This window comes from Podarcis tiliguerta, assembly GCF_965153285.1.
Source record: "Podarcis tiliguerta genome assembly, chromosome: 11".
NCBI classification, from domain to species: Eukaryota; Metazoa; Chordata; class Lepidosauria; order Squamata; family Lacertidae; genus Podarcis; species Podarcis tiliguerta.
The window spans coordinates 15497858-15515302 of NC_139544.1; the positions used below are offsets into that span (position 1 = coordinate 15497858).

Below are 17445 nucleotides of genomic sequence, written 5' to 3' on the forward strand. Positions count from 1 at the left end.
AAACTAGATAGAATTCAAACTATTATATGAAAAGCAAAAAATCTTTTTTTTTTACAGCTAACAGGAACCAGCAGCCATCAACCTAATGAACACTTCCTAGTTCTAGATACTATTTCAACACAAGCTTGATTTGGCGTGAAAATCTCTAGCCACTGAAGCCCCTTCTCCATCCTACGTCATGCAGGGAGATTCAGATTGTCTCAAGATGCTTTGCCAAAGCAGTAAGATCTGTACACCTTGACACTTAGCAAAAGTGCAAATCCTACTTCAGCCTTTGGTATAGAAGTTATTGACAAGCAAGGCTTCGGATTTCTCCCAAGAAAATGCCTTGACCAGAACTAACCAAATTAGAACAGCTGGAAGTTCATTTTTCTGGCTTGTCACCCAACAGGAAATTTCAAAAATAAGATGAGGCAGAGCTTGCTGACAATAGAATATGCAACACTTTCTCCTCCAAAGAACATGTCTCATCACAGCATCTTTAGCTGACATTCAAATACAATCGTACATTTAATTATTTCCTAATTGCACATCAAAGACACCCATCAGGATAGCTGATAAGAGGGACTATGGCTCGGTCAGAACAGGAGACTCTTAAATCTCAAGGTCATGGGTTTGAGTCTCACGCTGAGCAAAGAATTCCTGGGGGGGTTGGACAAAAGGGTTCTTGTGGTCCCTTCCAACTCTATTCTGAGAGTCTATGTCAGCTTCCCCAGCCTAGTATCCTCCATGTGTTTTGGATTCAAACTCCCATCATCCCAAGTCAGCATGGATATGCTGGCTGGAGCTCAAAGCTTATGGAGGAAACAAAGCTGGGGAAGGTCGATCTAGGTTGATATTTATTTTTCCCCAACTACATGTTCAACTCATCCAGTATCCTGTTAAAACAGGAGAGGGGCTGCCTGCATGTATTAGATGAACTTGTACATAAATATGGGGAGGAAGACAAAATATGGCCTAGCGACTGCCTCTCTCTTTTAATCCTATGAATATGCATACTGTCAAGTGACCTCTTGGCTTATCTTCTTCTACTTGGTCTTTCTTCTACCGTGGAAAAAGGTGGTATACTACTTTTGCCAAGATTCTCTCACAAACACAAGGCACAGAATTAGGCAATTTATCCTATAAAGATCCTTTACATAACATTACACCATCTGACGATATTTTATGACACTGCAAAAAAGGATAATTATCAAATTAGATGCTAATCAATAAGTAACTGTCCCTTTCCTGGTGTCTTAACAGTACTGGAGAGCAAAAGATCTAGCATGTAAGCAACTTTACTTCGGCTCCTCAGCACACAAAGTCTATTATCTAGAATGATTTTCAAGCTATCCTTAAAGCAAATCCCTTTTTTTTTTAATTTCCCAGGACTCCATTACACTATTTTGATAAACGAGAAGAACAAATATGTCTACAAACCTGAATTTCATGGCTTCTTCTCAGAGCTATTTAGCTAGAGCAGCAGCAAGGTGTAAATTGATGCAATTCTAGGATTCCAAAAGAAATTCTATTTCTGATACAAGACTAAACTTTAAATGGGGCATTAATTTTGGTTCCAACTCAACCGTTGGGACGCGGGTGGCGCTGTGGGTAAAAGCCTCAGCGCCTAGGGCTTGCGATCGAAAGGTCGGCGGTTTGAATCCCCGCGGCGGGGTGCGCTCCCGTTGTTCGGTCCCAGCGCCTGCCAACCTAGCAGTTTGAAAGCACTCCTGGGTGCAAATAGTTTGAAAGCACTCGCCAGATGCAGCTTTGTCACGCTGGCCACGTGACCCGGAAGTGTCTCCGGACAGCGTTGGCCCCCGGCCTCTTGAGTGAGATGGGCGCACAACCCTAGAGTCTGTCAAGACTGGCCCGTACGGGCAGGGGTACCTTTACCTTTAATTTTGGTTAAAATTTACCAACTTTCTTACACACTTCCCTGCCAAACAACATTACTCATACAGAATGAAAATGTGCAGGAGGATGGCCACTTTTAGGTCCTTTCATCAACATTATATTTTTATTTCACACACCCTATGAGACACTTGTAGCTTATTTCAAACACATTATCAACCTGAGTTCAACACAGACCACTTTCCTCCATCCTCAGCTTGAACCAAGCACCACCCAGTTTATCCTCTTTGGGGGGATAAACAGACCAAATCTCCACTTCACACATTGAAAGGCACTGTGGGGAAGGGTAACAGAAGTGAAGTGTTCTGGGGTGTTGTTTCATTTCAATGACATTCATATCCTTAGGTAACAACTATTGTAAGATATGATAGCCAATAATGCATATGAATGTAGCATCTTTCTTAGACATTAAGCAGATTATTAGACATTTTTAATTTCCAGTACTTCAAACGTTTACTTCTTGGGTTTGATACGGTGCTGTAATGAACCTGGCAAAAGTGGAAGTCAATTTTATCAGTGAATTGCCCTTTTCCTATCTTCAATGAACACTCCAATAGCAAGACTCCCATCTTGTGGCGGAATGGATCACTGTAGAACACGAATCGCCAGAGAAAACGTTTGGCTTTCGCGGCATTTAGAATAGGTCATGTCTATTTCTGATTTCAGTATCCTTTCTCAAAATATGTATCGCTGAACATTCCTCTTGATGGCTGGAAGCCAATTTAGCTCGATTTTATGATCCTGGCAAAGGAACATTTCTGCTTGCAAAACATTTAAAACAATGCACCTACAAGCCAGAATATGTTTTTTCACTTTCATTAACGGATAACACTAACAAAAAAGGGCACATTCCACTTTCCCAATTATAACCAACTATATCAAGGCTTCTCTGTAGCCAACCTAAGGAGCTCTAATCAATCCAGCTAATAACCAAGGGTTAACACCCACTCAATAAGGAAAAGGCAATCTGTAATAAGACCAATGAACAAAGGAAAAGCATCTATGAACAATAGAGATGGTTCTGAGATGCTTGCTGACCCAGCTGTAAGCACGGAATCTCTAGTTTGGTTGAGACATGGTAGATGCAGGCAGTGTAAGATTGGGTAAAGGACTAAAACACTCCTTTACCTACTTCACATATCAAACTTTTCTATGAGTGTTTTATTAGCATGAAAGAATAATTTCTTCTAAATATCAAATGCGGGTGGCCCTTTACAGGGGTGAGGAATCCCTGGTCTACAGGTCAATTCTTGCTTCCCTTTAGAAAACAGGCTAAGGGGAGAAAGACATTGAGGTTCTCATGCCTTGGAAGAGCAGGGAGGAGCAAGGGATCTCTCGGACCTTGCATAAAATTGGACGGTTTGCAAAGCAGAGAGATGGTCTCCCAAATATGCTCCAGGCGGGGTGCAAGGCACCTCCTTGCCTTGGAGAAAAGTGTGGGGAAATGCACCTCAGAAGCATCTAGTCTACAAGACGCTTGACAAAAGCAGGAAGACTGCTCCCTATCTTGAAAACCTGTTCTAGGCTGGGTACAAGATCAGGTGGTGAAACTCCAAACACCCCAAGAAAAATCTAAGCAGTATTTTGTTGTGGTTACTGAAAGCTGATTGATGTTTTAAAGGTGTAAGTGACAAGCATATTGTAAAATGTTGAAGGCAAGTACAATTGGGGTTGAGGACTGGAGGGATCATTCTGTGATATTATGGCAGTGGACAAAGCTGTATTGTAACTTTTGAATAAATGTTTAATAAAAATAAAGACAAGTACATAGCTAAAAAGAATTGGGTCTAAGCACAAAAGGTACACCGGTCATTAAAGACAGTTTCTTTCACCAACAAATCTGATGGTTCCACATTTCATTTCTAAAGGAAAAGAGTATCCCCCCCCCCCCCGCCAAAAAAAATACAAGTCCCTTCTTAAGGTAACTTTTATTTGTTAATTTGACATGAAAAGGTATGCAGGTTACACTAGAATTTAAAAAACACACCTAACACATTATCATAAGCCTGATTTGTGGTAAAGTTTCTAAGTGGAGCAAAACTAGCAAACGAATTTTATTGAATCCTTCATCCTTCTATTTATGATGCAATTGTTGGATAATGTTCTTTACAAATGTTCCAAGTAAAACTTGTATAACCTGATAGCTAAAATACAAAAGTTTTCAGTACAAAAGGTTTTGTTGAGTGCCCCTTTACTTCCCCTTCCAAAAAAAAAAAAAATCTAATAATGTAAAAGGACAAAGAGTAAATGCCTAATCTAACTAACAAACCCCCCACACAGTAGTTTATTATTCCTAAATGAAGATATTAGAAAAGGACCAGCATAAAAATGAGGGCTGTTTTTGAAAAACAGTACATTATTCAGTGTCAATATTTCACATTTCAAAAAGCTATATATATGGGTTTCACTTACAAAAAGCTCCATCTCTGTGACAAATGAAATTAAGGCCAGACACAGCTTTAAAATTCACAAAAGGAAATACAAAAATATTGTGCTTCCAGGCAGGTTCTTCTCTGCAGGAAGGGATTAACATAACTGAGGATATACAGATGACGAGTTTACATGATTGCACAGCTTTTGTTGGCTGTTCGCGGGTCTCCCTGTTTTAAAGAGAGAAAAGACAGCTTTAATTAAGGTTAAAGTAGGGACATTTTAAGTATCTTTCAATAATTGTAGTTTGATGAACTGTTTTTAACAGTCTACCTTCTTCACTGAGCTTTTTGTCATGGGAACTGCTTGTGGACAAATTCATGGGCACATGTTTTATCAAGCAGGAAACACTTTGAGCCAGGGGTGGAGAACATGTACTTTCTTCAGATATTGTTTACTCCCATCAGTCCCTGCCAGCATGAGCAATGTTCAGGGATGGAAACATTTGAAGGGCTTGAGCAGGAGTTCATGTGAAAAGGATAACTACCAGTTCATTCTAAATTCATGGCTAATGAGCAAGGAGATCTTGCTCAGAGAGGAACCAAAACCACTGCTTTCCACCATATAGTGCCTTATTGGAAAGTCAAGTTTCAAAATGTAATTGCTTGGTATAAAAGTGTAGGATGCACAATGAGTTAAACAGAATATTGCCTGCCACAGCTCTAGGCCATGATTTTGATCTAGTGCAATACAAGCCATGCATGTTTAAAGCTGTGATGAGCAATGCAATTTAGTTTCAGCCCTTTTAGCCAGAGTTGGCCCACATGTTCTCTAGCACATCAGTGTCTCTGCAGCCATGAGATTCTCAAATTACCAATGAGAGGCTATGTTAGGGATAGGGAACCCATGGGCCTCCTGTTGCTGTTGGACTACAACTCCCATCATCCCTGACTATTAAGTCATCCTGGCTGGGGCTGATGGAAGTTAACCCAATAACATCTTTGGGCTTTGGGCTCTGCTTGGGACTCACATAATGCTTACCTCTATAGTAGCCACTAAAATTGCTACATCTTAAGACCTTTAGATACACAGGAGGTTACTATGGACATAACTTTACTTCACTGTGGCAATATGAAAGAATTGCAGAATTCTTCCAAATACCAATATTTTGATTTTTTTTTAAACAATTACCTGGATTGTTCTCCTGCCAAGGTCACTACAGAAATAGGTTTATTTTCCATATCCCTATTTAAGTTACAGGAAGCGGGTGGCGCTGTGGTCTAAACCACTGAGCCTCTTGGGATTGCCAATCGGAAGGTCGGCAGTTCAAATCCGCATGACAGCGGTGAGCTCCTGTTGCTCTGTCCCAGCTCCTGCCAACCTAGCAGTTCGAAATCATACCAGTGCGAGTAAGTTACAAAATACCTGCTGGTGGAATAAATCCTCTTCTTCTACAGCTTCAGCTGGTTCTTCATCTACTTCCTCAACTTCTTCAACTTCAAGTAAAGTTGTCTTGAAGACGGTGCTTCTTTGAGCAACTTCCTGTAACAGATGCAGCTGTTCAGTTATTCAATGCTTGCAATATTAAGGTAATGTTAAGCTATCTGGCATTTTTTAGTGACCATTTGCTGGATGTTAGTATGACTGTTGTCAATCTAGAATCTGACACAGACTGTACTAGTGGCATGTACCAGTACACTATATATACAAGCAAAAAGTACAGTTCTGTTCCACTTTGGGGGCTATTCTCATTATACAAATTAGTTTGTGATGAGCATAGGTTAGCCAGGTTTCCAACATTACCTCTCCCTGAGAGTTTTTCAGCACAACTTTCACATCTTTGCCAGTGCCCCAAGAGTTTTGGTTCTTCCAGATGAGGTCAGAAGGAGGACTGGCCGTTACTCCGGCATTAGCAGCCCAGATCTGGGAAAGGGAAAGATACATAAATCAGGATTAAAATAAGTCTTCCAAAAAAGAATTGTGCAAGCTGTATCTATAGCAATAGTTCTGGAAGCAAATAAATGGCGGAAGACCTAGACAAAAACATTCAGCTTAAAGGGATTGAACGATAATAACTGCATTTGTAATGAGTTAAATTTTCTTAGCTGAACTTTATAAAAAGTGATTTATAGAGCACCATACAAGTTGCACCCCATTTGCAATATCTGCAGATATTGTAGATATCTGCAGGGTGCCCTTCCAAAACAGACCCAGGGCCCACAGCTTTCTGGAGAGTTCTGTAATTGCCATGGGTGCAGGTTAGATGCCTGACACCAGAGCTTTCCAAACTTTTCCAGTTGGCGACACACTTTTCGCGCATGCATGCTCTATTCTGCCTCTCATATTTAGAGGTGCCTAAGTGCAAAGTAGCATCACTCGCTAAGCAGGAGTTACTGTTTCCCTCAGAATACTGACACAGGGAAACTGGTGTTGGGGAGGAGTGACAAACCCACCCATCTCCACCTTTTACATTTTGCTTCTAACCAGGCTCAGCACCAGAAAGCCTGGCAGTAGAAGAAACAGCCTAAGTCTGAGAGAAAAATACCGAGACTGGCACAGGGAAAAGGTTAAAAGCTCATTCTGTTCCAACCAGATAAATATTCCACCACCAATTTCCTATTATTCCACCAAAGGGTTTTCAAGAGATGAATTTACTGGGATCACTGTGTGTAAACAATAAGCTTGCAACTCTTTAGGAAGCCACTGAGAGTCCTTAACAGAAAATGAAATACACCTAGATTGGAGCAGTAGCAGCAATTACCAAAGAACCCACATTAGACCCCAAGCACATTTCCAACACGCTAATCCCAAGTTACATTTCGATATCTCAAAAAGTAGGTTTCACTTACTGTAACAGTCTGGCCTGCCTTCAGCACATATCTTGAGGTATATTTGTAAGTGACAGAAGAGTCTCCTATTTTCCTTATCATCTCCCAACCTCCCATTGGTTGGTCCTAAACAAAAGCAGGTGATGTTTTCATGTCAAGCCATTATGTACTCATTTCTGAACATTAAGACTGCAGTCTTATAAACCAGGTTGTTTTTATCCCCACCCGACCCCTTATGTACGAAATTTAACACAGACAGGCTGTCCACCTGTCAATCACCTGACATCCTCTTTTCTGACTGCAGGGGTCTTCAGAAATCCCTCTGTGATCTTGCACAGCACATTGAAAAGGGCTTTGCCAACTGCTAGTGCCTGCAGGCATCCCTTTCAGTTAGTAAGGTTTTTACCTGCCCCCCCCAACCCATCATATATGTCAAATGTAGGACAGGTGCACATGGCTTGGGACAAAATGCTCTGGTGGGCATGATTAAGACCACAGGCCAGAGGTACCCCACTTCGACTATATATGGTTACCTGGAAGTCCTGCTGAATTCAATGGGGCATACTTCTGAATATCAATGTATAGAATGTCACTACAGTGCACTTGCAAGTTATATGCATTTAACATGTGCGCATTCAGCTTGGCAAAAATATTAATTAAAAATGGGGTGGAAAGAAGGGGGGCATCTGGAGTGGGGAGGCCTTTGGCAATCCCACCTGCCATGGCACCCAGTTTGTTTTAACTAGATATGATTTTGGCTTTGGGCACTATCCCTGGAACGTCTAAGTTGGGTTACCATATAAGTCATTATATACACTTGAACATCAAGCCATTCAAAACACAGGGAGGATGGTGAAATAGATATGCTCTCTAACCCTTTCTATCAACTAGATCACTATGCAACCCTTATTGTTTCATCTGGGACACATCTTGTAAGACCATTTAAGACTTTTACACTCTTGAACCACTCTCAACTTTTGCAGGACAAGTCATCAGTCACAGGAGAACATTTGTTTGTTGCTGCTGCTTCTTTCTCCGGTCATCCAGGGAAATGTCATCTACATTTTAACCACCTCATCTGATTATTCAGGTTTCCATACCTGCTCAGAAGTGTTTTTCAAGCGGATAAACTTCCCGTCTACATCTATTTCCTCAATGCAGATATTTCCAGTAGCGGAAGCTGAATGAGAGATGCTAACGCTACTACTGGCCTCAGATTCCTCAACATCAACCCTCTTCCTCTTTCCCCTGGTTGTGCGCACACTGCGGCTGGATGATGCCCGAGAGACTGTCACACGAGAAGATGGGCTGGGAGTAAGTTTCAATCTGTGGAAGAAGAGGAAAAAGGAAACCCATCAGCACACACGTTTCAAGTGTGCTTTCATCTCTCTCCTTCTCAGGCAGCATGGATTAGTAACATGTTTTGTAAACTCTGATAATTACTTTGAGTATATTAATCACCTGCAAGGTTGGATTTCAAGCAAGTATGTGCATTTAGAGTGGGTGGGGAGAACCAGGGCTGGGACTAAGGGTTTTCAAGGATAGGGTTGGCCTGGGAATGAGGGATTAAGTTTTTTTTTAAAAAAAAATATTATTATACTATTTCAGTTGGGAGTGCCCAGGGTGAAAAGCAACATTTAAATCAACCATTAAAACTTCAAGAGAAAATATTTACCTTGCAAAACACCAAGCATAAGAGGTTATGGATATACCTATAAACCATAATTTAAATGCCTTCTATTTCATAAGACATTATACCTGGAGAGATACTAGTGTTCACATTCAGCAACTGGGAAAAAGTTTTACACTTGACTAAGAAGCTCTTTCCATCATTCATCTCTAGTTGTCAAAACATTTTGCTCTTCACATGTAGCCAATATCCCTTCCCCTTCTTAAACATGGACTGCATGTGCCTGGAATAATTGGGCAGATAGTTGGAGTACATAATCTTTAGGATAACTTCCATTCTCCTGTAAATGACAACTACTTCTTACCTTTCTTCTTCACCTTCCAAGAGCTTTCTGTATGCACTGATCTCCATGTCAAGCGCCAGTTTTACATCAAGGAGTTGTTCATAATCACTCAACTGCTGTTGCATCTGGTCTCTTATCTCTGCCATCTCTCTCTCTTTATCAGACAGTGCCCTGCGAAAGTTATCTCTTTCTTTAGCCAGGATATCCTCCAGTTCTTGCATCCTTTCTAGCCATTCTCTAGACTAAAAAAGAAAATAAAAAATGCACAGACACCAACTTCAGGAATTTTAATTTCTAAAAGCCAATATTCAAAGACATGGAACAAATATGAAGAGCCATGCAAATGTTACATTCCTGTTTTTAATACAAATTGCCTGTTGTGCAAGGTATTGTGTCTATTGCTTCATATTTTAAAGTGACAAAGCTGATGTCTATGGTTGTGAATCTGTTTTGAAAAAAAGCACAAACAGAACACACACATACACACACTTCCTATGTTGGGCAAGAATAAATCTAGCAAGTCACTGAACAATTGCAGAACTGGCTCATTACTGGAACACAGACAAGCTGTAGGCACTTCTTATATTTTCTCATTTGCTAGCATATTACGAAAAGGGCAAGGGCATGGCTTAAGAAAGGGAATGGTACTAAGATGCAGCCGATGATAATCAGTGATGTTGTGCACACTGAACAGAAAATGGAAAGTGAACCAAAATAATCTCAATTTTGCAACCCACATAGTTCTGTAAATTAAGCAAGCTTGCATAAATGTCTGGGTTTTACTAGTTATAAAAGGGGGCTATGAAGGACCATTTTGATTTTACTAGTTATAAGAAGGGGCTATGAAGGACATTGAAGCCCTACCCCAGACACTGCAAATAATGTTTGGGCCCCTCCAATCTTCTGAGGTATCACTACATATCGCTACTGTTTATCAATTTTACCCTCCTATCCTGACATGGTGAGAGAAATCAACCAGGCTCTGCTGAGTGAGATTGAGCCGAAGGCTTCTTCCTGGGACCAAAGCTATGGGGTGGGGGGGGATGAAAGCCTGCCATTTGTTTTACCTCTGCATTTACTGGATACAAGACGAGATCCCAAACCATCCTTGACTTCCCCTCACTGACTCCAAACCTTGAGAGGGGCTGCAGCACCAACTGACAAGCAAAAACAAACAAATCCACCCCTCCCCAGTGGCAAGTTTGAGAGGAACAATAGAGGAGTTTCTGTTTGCTCCTGAAATGCTATGTTTCAAAGAAGCAGCATAAGGTCGGGGAGAAGTCCCCACTCCTTTGGGCATGTCCTAGCGACAAGTTTTTAGTTGGCCAACAAAGTCACCCAAAATTTGGGTATTCCCTACAAACATTCCAGCAAATCTTCATAAACGTAAGGGTCAAAAACACAGTTTATTATTTAAAAATTAGAAATGAAAGCTGAGAATCTCAGGAAACTGAATTCTATGCTCCAGCAGAATTACAGCACAAACACACAATGAATTCCTCTTGTCTAAAAAGAAGCACTTGTTCATTTTCGGTAATCAATACAATGGAGTCAGACTGAACAATAGTAAGAGTTTCATAAATCAAGAGGGGAACAAAAGGTGGAATTGACCCCAAAATGGACAACAAATTGGCCCAGTCTATTTCAAACGCAGGATTTTTTTAAAAAAGAATAAAGAGATTAAAGTACAACACACACAACAGTAGCCCGGAAAACCACTGAACTACTTGTAATGTATAAAATATCTGAGAAGTACTTACCAGCTACTAAGGTGATAAAGACAGGATTGTGGAATCCCTTACCTCTTTCTGCAAATTAGCCAGTTGGGAAGAGAGGCTGTCAATGCGCATGCGACTTTCCATGAGTTCTTCTCTGACAGTGTTGGCTGCAGAGCTAGACATTTCAGAAGAGAGTCTGGCGTTCTCAAGCTGCAGGAAAACAAGCAGAACACACTCCACATTTGGTCTGCCAACAAATAGAGAAGCAAGTGCTTGTACTTTAAAATATCTGCAACAACATTAAGTAAGGCACACATTGCGTGTAATACAGGAAACCTGTCATGCAGGCTTTTCTGAAAATCTGACAGCTAAGAACATATGTAATATTTCTTCGGGACAACCCCACCAACCACAAAAAAATATTCAGATTCTTTTATCCTTATTTTCCCCTTAGGCCACCTGCCATTTCCTCAACTCTTTCAACTAAATATGGAAGCATTTAATAAGCAAAGGAACTAAGATAGCAAATAATGTTCAAAGGAATGCAAGGATTTACTAGAAAAACCATCAAAGTGATCTTCTGAACTTATAGAATGGCTCCTCAATAACTTTCAACAGTGATCCAAAACTATTCAGTCATATAGCTACAAGTGAACTCAATTTAATTGAAGGTAATGGTGTTGTTGCTTAATGCTTTTAAAAGAAAACAATCCACATCAGCTATACTACAGTTGCAAGTTTTCCAATGCAATGAAGTACAGCTTCACAAGACAGCACATAGATTAACAGACAGTATCTTAAGAATGCCTTCTGGGGCTAGCTAAGTTTTAAGGCTACATATGAAGAAAAGAAACACAGTAAGCAGGAAATTCATTTGACTGCCAAATGACTTTGTCTTGGAAAAGCAACTACAGTCATACCTCATGTTACGTTTGCTTCAGGTTGAGCATTTTCAGGTTGCATCCCGCGGCGACCCGGAAGTACCAGAAAGGGTTACTTCCGGGTTTCGCCGCTCGTGCATGCGCAAATGCTCAAAATGACGTCACGTGCATGAGCAGAAGCGGCGAGTCGTGACCCGCACAGACGCAGGTTGCGTTCTGCTTATGTTGAGAACGGGCCTCCGGAACAGATCCCGTTTGCAACCGGAGGTACCACTGTATTCACCATGTTAAGACCTTCAGGATCTCCATAGAAGTAAATCTACAAATGCGAGGAGGAGTCTTTAGGTGCATAACAAAGGCCCTTTCAGCTCAACTGCAACGAAGTAGGATGCACAAGACAAGGAAATGGGATAGCCTGGGATGTTGGCCAGATATGAAGGACTAGCAGTAACTTTGGCTGCACTGATTGGATAGCACTTAAATGGTGCGGGCCTGCACTACCTTTTCTTAAGCAAGTGGTTTCTGAACAGCTCATTCTGTACTAGATCAGTCAAGTATGACACAGGGAAGCCTGCAGCCCCAGGTTGACTATAAGAAAACGCCCTGCTCTTCAAACATTCCAGTTGTCTACAGTAACTCATCTTTAACATTAGCAAAGCTTTTCTGAAATGTTAACATGCACCCTTCTTGACTTGAATATATATTCCACTTTGCTTCTTGGCCCAGATTTTAAAAAATTGTGTTTGAGTTTTATTCGCTACAGCTACACTAGTTCAAAATAAGTTTTGTTTTTAAAAGGAGCATTCTCGTTAAAGGAAATTTCTATTTTGAATGTTGGTGTTTAACCCATTACTACCTATCAATCTCTAGAAGAAATGGAATTTAAGCTCACATCCAGAAACAGTTTCTATTTCAATTATTCAGACAAAGTTTTTGTAACACAACTATCAGGATTTTATTATATGCAGGAGTAAATATTAATACTTTGGCATGGTATGTCTCTTCAAGCTCCTCCTTATACATTTTCACTTGCACATCATGCTGCTCTCTCATTTCTTGAAGCGCCTGAGCAAGTTTGTGCTCATAATCTATCCGACGCCCGGAGTCCACCTCAACAAGACGGGTCTCATGCTTTCTTCTTGTCTCATTGATTTCCTAAGGAGGAATAACATTACTTTTCAATAACACAATTTCACCAAGCAAAGAAAAGCAAGGATGGCATATTAAATAAAGTATGACCCCATTGGCTTTCCAGCTAGATTGCAATTGCTTTGTGTACTGATAAGAAGGAAAGTCTCGCTTAAATAGGTTTCTTGGGGCTCAGCTATTAAGAGAAATACTCCAAATATATTTTTTGGATATGCCACTTTTATGAGGATGCCCCCCCTCCAAATCTCCTTACTAAATGTGCTCCAACATATTACTGTTATAAGCTTGGGGATTTGAATGGGTATCCTCTTGGGATAGCTTCCAGTCTTAGGGTTCTTTATTTGTAAAACTGAATCTGAGAATATTGCTAAAAAGGTCAAACCAGTTCTTCTGTTAAGTAAACAGTCCTGGTCATGTCTCTTAAGTACCCCCTTTTGCCATGTAAGCTAGGGCAATGGGCTGGCACAAGAAATAGCTGGAGATGCTTCAGGTATAGAAAAAGGAGGGTATATCTCCTCCTTCACTGACTGGAAGCAATGCTGAGAAACCCACAGTCTTGGAGAGTCTGAAGTAAAGATGGTGAAATGTATTTGGTTTGCTTTTATAAGCAACTGACCTTATACTCACTTCCCATACTAATACATGGATCAAAACACAATAATCCTTCGGACAGCATGCTTTCCCAAATGTTACGATAGTTCTCTACTCAAAATTTTTACGAAAATGCATAAAACATGTATTTTAGGATAAATCACCTTTAGAAATACATACATTGAGCCATAGCACACATCCCAATTTAAGTTCAAATCAAAACACCAATTTGTGTTGTTGTTTTTAAAATTGAAGTTTAGTGCTCACAGATCAGAAATAGACTGATCACTCTATCACTACTTGGAGGCAGACACAGGGACCTGATTTGAAGCCAGGGTGCACACTAGCTTGTCACTGCATAACATTACCTTAGAACCTGAACTATATTACCTCTTCATAAATATTTTTTCGGAACTCCAGGTCTTCAATCAAACTTTGACAGCGATTTTCAAGATCCACTTTCAGTAAAGTTTCATCCACGAGCTGCTTCTTAGCAGCAGCTAAAGCTGCCTCAAGCTTAAAAGAAATAATTACAAATTATCAAAAACACAATTCCAGCATAAAATAATTATCACAAGTAAAAATTAAGTGCCATCTGGCAAAGTTTTCATAAAGCTGGCCAATTATAGAATAAAGCACATTTGATGCACTGAAGTTAAGTTCACTCTTCATTAAGTACTGCTCATTTACTGATGCACAATGTTTCATGTACTGTTGGTTTATCATCATGGGAACAAGCAACAGCAAGTCTTGGGGCTTACACACTGCACCCCTTTGCCTGGCATAAAGAGCTGGGAGGTTTTTCCTTCAGTTCCAAACTAACATTAGATAAGTATTATATGTGAACCCAGGCAAGCCACTAGTCTTAGCCAGTGTGAAAATCTCAGATATATAAACTAGCCGCCAAATAGCTCCCCTTAAACCAAGGTTACACTCACTAAAATGGAATGTCTAGTTGCCATTTTGGGGCAAGACAGCTCTATAGCCTTATTGTTCAAATGACTGTGATTATCAGTTAAACATATGGCTAGTTCAGATGACGACTCTGGGCTAGGTCAAGAGCATTGAGAACTTAAAGAAGAAAGATCACTTGATTCAGCAGCAGTCCACATATATACTGGCCTATTCCAACCTCTTTTTCTTAATGGTGACTGTCCCTGCTCAGGGTGCACAGAAAAAGTAATTTGGTTCCAGAAATTCATTCTGATTGTGCAGATAACATATAACTAATAGAATTCTACAAGATGGGGTCTTAGTGTGTGAAAACAGTCCATTCAATGATCCCCAGATGGCGGATATGCCAGATGCCATCCTGGCACCCAGGAATCTTCACGTGGTCGCAAGTGGTAAAAGCTAGCTGCAAAATGCGCCTGGCACCTGGCTAATGTCAAATACTCGTCTTAGCAATGATTGCCCAAAACAAGTAAATTTCAACCCATAGTTTAGGAAAACGGATCTGCTTCAAATAACCATAGTTAGGATTAACTAACTTACAGTCTGACCACAATGCTAAACTGTAGTTGACTTAAATCAAAAGTTAAAGGTTTTGATTGCCTCCTGGCTGCACCAAAACAGCTGAGGTGTGAGTGCATGAGATCCAGGCTACTGTACATTACAGTAACCATTATCATTACATCCAAACTAGGCTATTATGAGAAACTAAGTTGCTTCCTATGGTGTCACAAGTGCAATAGACTTCAGGTTGCACAACAGACTTCACCTTCCTTTCCCACCCCCCATTTAGCCTCCTGTTCACACCAAAATCTGCTCTGGTGTGCAGATCCCACCCAGTAATTTCTCAACACACTCACCAGTTTTGTTTTAATTAAAATAGTGAGCATTATTAACTACTCAACGAGCTGTAGCCACATTTATAAGATGCTGTTGCTGCTTATTCCAAGCTGGCCTGAAGCGCATTGTGTAGTAACTTATATATTTACCTGAGCAATCTGATCTTTTAAATCTTCAAGGTCCACCTCCAGGCTTTTCTTATCACCAAGTGCTGTGGCAAGTGCAGCTTCTTTAGCATTCAGAGCAGCTTCAAACTCTCGAAGCTTAAGCATTGCTCCATTTAGATCAGATTCTTTTTTTGCATAGCTAAAAACAACAATAATAAAAAAACAGAAAAAGTAGTTCAATAAGTTGCCTCAAATATTTTCTTCAATGCAAGATGAAACTTAAAAAGAGCTGTATGACTACAGCTGGATTCCACTGGGTTGTGCGGAATGGAAAATCTTCTAAAAGACTGAAGCTCTAGTGAGATGTAATTTACTTCATCCTTACAATTCTTAATATATAAGCCATGTGAAGAGAAAAGCCTTATTTCTGTGTAATCATTTCTAGTGAAGAACTAGTACAGTGGTACCTCGGGTTACAGACGCTTCAGGCTACAGACTTCGCTAACCCAGAAATAGTACCTCGGGTTAAGAACTTTGCGTCAGGATGAGAACAGAAATTGCACAGCGACGGTGCGGCAGCAGCGGGAGGCCCCATTAGCTAAAGTGGTGCTTCAGGTTAAGAACAGTTTCAGGTTAAGATCGGACCTCCAGAACGAATTGAGTTCTTAACCCGAGGTACCACTGTAACACTAAACTAATATTTTATCATAGTACATAGCTAGATTTTCATAAGCGATTAAGATTTTGCTGGCTGTATATAAACCAATCAACAACAGTTAGCTATTTTTGCAACGCAAGCACTTTATGCCAAAACAGTGAAGAATAAGATTGCAGAGATGCTAAGATTAAGTATAGCCTCTATTTTATAGAGAAAAACCAAAGTGCAATATTAACTTGCTGAATGACTGTAGAACCTGAAATTCAAGTTATTCAGCACACTCAACTGCTTTTAGCACCATCATAAAATTGTTATTGTGCAGCTGGGATACTAGCACTGTAAAAAGTAAAAGCCCAAAGCATATCTACCAAAAACTTTGAATTTGGTACAATCCAAATTATGTACCAAGGAAAACAGTTCTGTGACCTGAATAAAATACATAAGTAGAACAAATGTGTATAATCTACTCTGCTTTTCCTAGTCATGGGGAAAAGGCAAGCAGCTACTCAAGTTACTAAAACTCCACTCACAGCCACTGGAATAAATTTAATGGGTCTACGCTGAGTAAAACCTGGTTGGATATGACCTATAATTTTCTCTCTCCTTGCTGCACATTCTTTGGTTCTACACAATCACAACATCTATAGAGCTCTTAGGTAGAAAACTTAGATGAAGGGTGATTTGATTTGAGGTCCTTCAGGCCCCAGAATGGAAGCTACCCCAACAGTACGTAAGTTGGTGGGCAGGCCTGCAGCAGAGACCAAAAAAACCACAATTCTTCCCAATGCAAACACTGAGGTGGGCCTTCATAAATTTCATAGGAAGCCAGCTTATGAAATCCTCATCTTAATGAGAACATACTAGAGAGTTTCTATATGTAACAAGCACTTTTCCAAGCATTTGCTTATTTGCTTAAGTGTTGTACAACTGTGGCTTTTATGTATTTGTTAATTTATAAACAACTTCACAGCTAAAGCTATCAAAGCTGTGTGATGTTATAATGCAATTCCGTATTGTGGAGTGCCATACCCCATAACTGGAATATCCATTATACTCCATACTGTCACCAAGATGAGTCCGGGCTACAGAGAAGAAACAGAAATTCCATTCTCAGCAAGGAAGGCAGTTTGATTAGTCTGACCCGGAAGAGATAACAAGAGGTGGAAAATACTAAGAACGCACAAATTTATTCATTTTTACCAGCAGCCTGGTTTACCTCCTGGGCAAAACTGAGTTTCTTTTCTTTTACTTACTATTACCCTTCTGGGTTTCCAGAATACTGAGCAAGATGGTCTAGCTTAGTAAAGGGCAGTTTCTGAGTATCCTAGGTAAAAATGCAAGTAGTCTCAAACCCTTTACCACAACACTATTTGCAAAACATGAGTTTCAGGGCCACTACAATTTCACCACAGCTAGGGCTTGCAATTCAATGGGCTAGACCAGGGGTCTGCAACCTTTAAGACAAAAAGAGCCACTTGGACCC

At 40.3% G+C, this 17445-nt stretch overlaps 1 protein-coding gene across 3 annotated transcripts in view; it reads right to left on the reverse strand.

Annotated features, from left to right (window-relative positions):
- Positions 1–3809: 3809 nt before the first annotated feature.
- LMNB1 (lamin B1) overlaps positions 3810–17445 on the reverse strand; it is a 31855-nt gene continuing 18219 nt past the window's right edge. For all 3 annotated transcript variants that reach the window (XM_083404054.1, XM_083404053.1, XM_083404052.1), the window contains 10 exons: positions 15347–15503; positions 13797–13922; positions 12651–12821; positions 10870–10995; positions 9089–9309; positions 8195–8420; positions 7116–7220; positions 6070–6189; positions 5692–5808; positions 3810–4496 (listed from right to left, as the gene is read on the reverse strand). In XM_083404054.1, coding sequence (XP_083260180.1) covers positions 4455–4496; positions 5692–5808; positions 6070–6189; positions 7116–7220; positions 8195–8420; positions 9089–9309; positions 10870–10995; positions 12651–12821; positions 13797–13922; positions 15347–15503 — 1411 coding nt within the window. In that variant the 3' untranslated portion in view covers positions 3810–4454. The remainder of the gene's footprint in view (positions 4497–5691; positions 5809–6069; positions 6190–7115; positions 7221–8194; positions 8421–9088; positions 9310–10869; positions 10996–12650; positions 12822–13796; positions 13923–15346; positions 15504–17445) is intronic.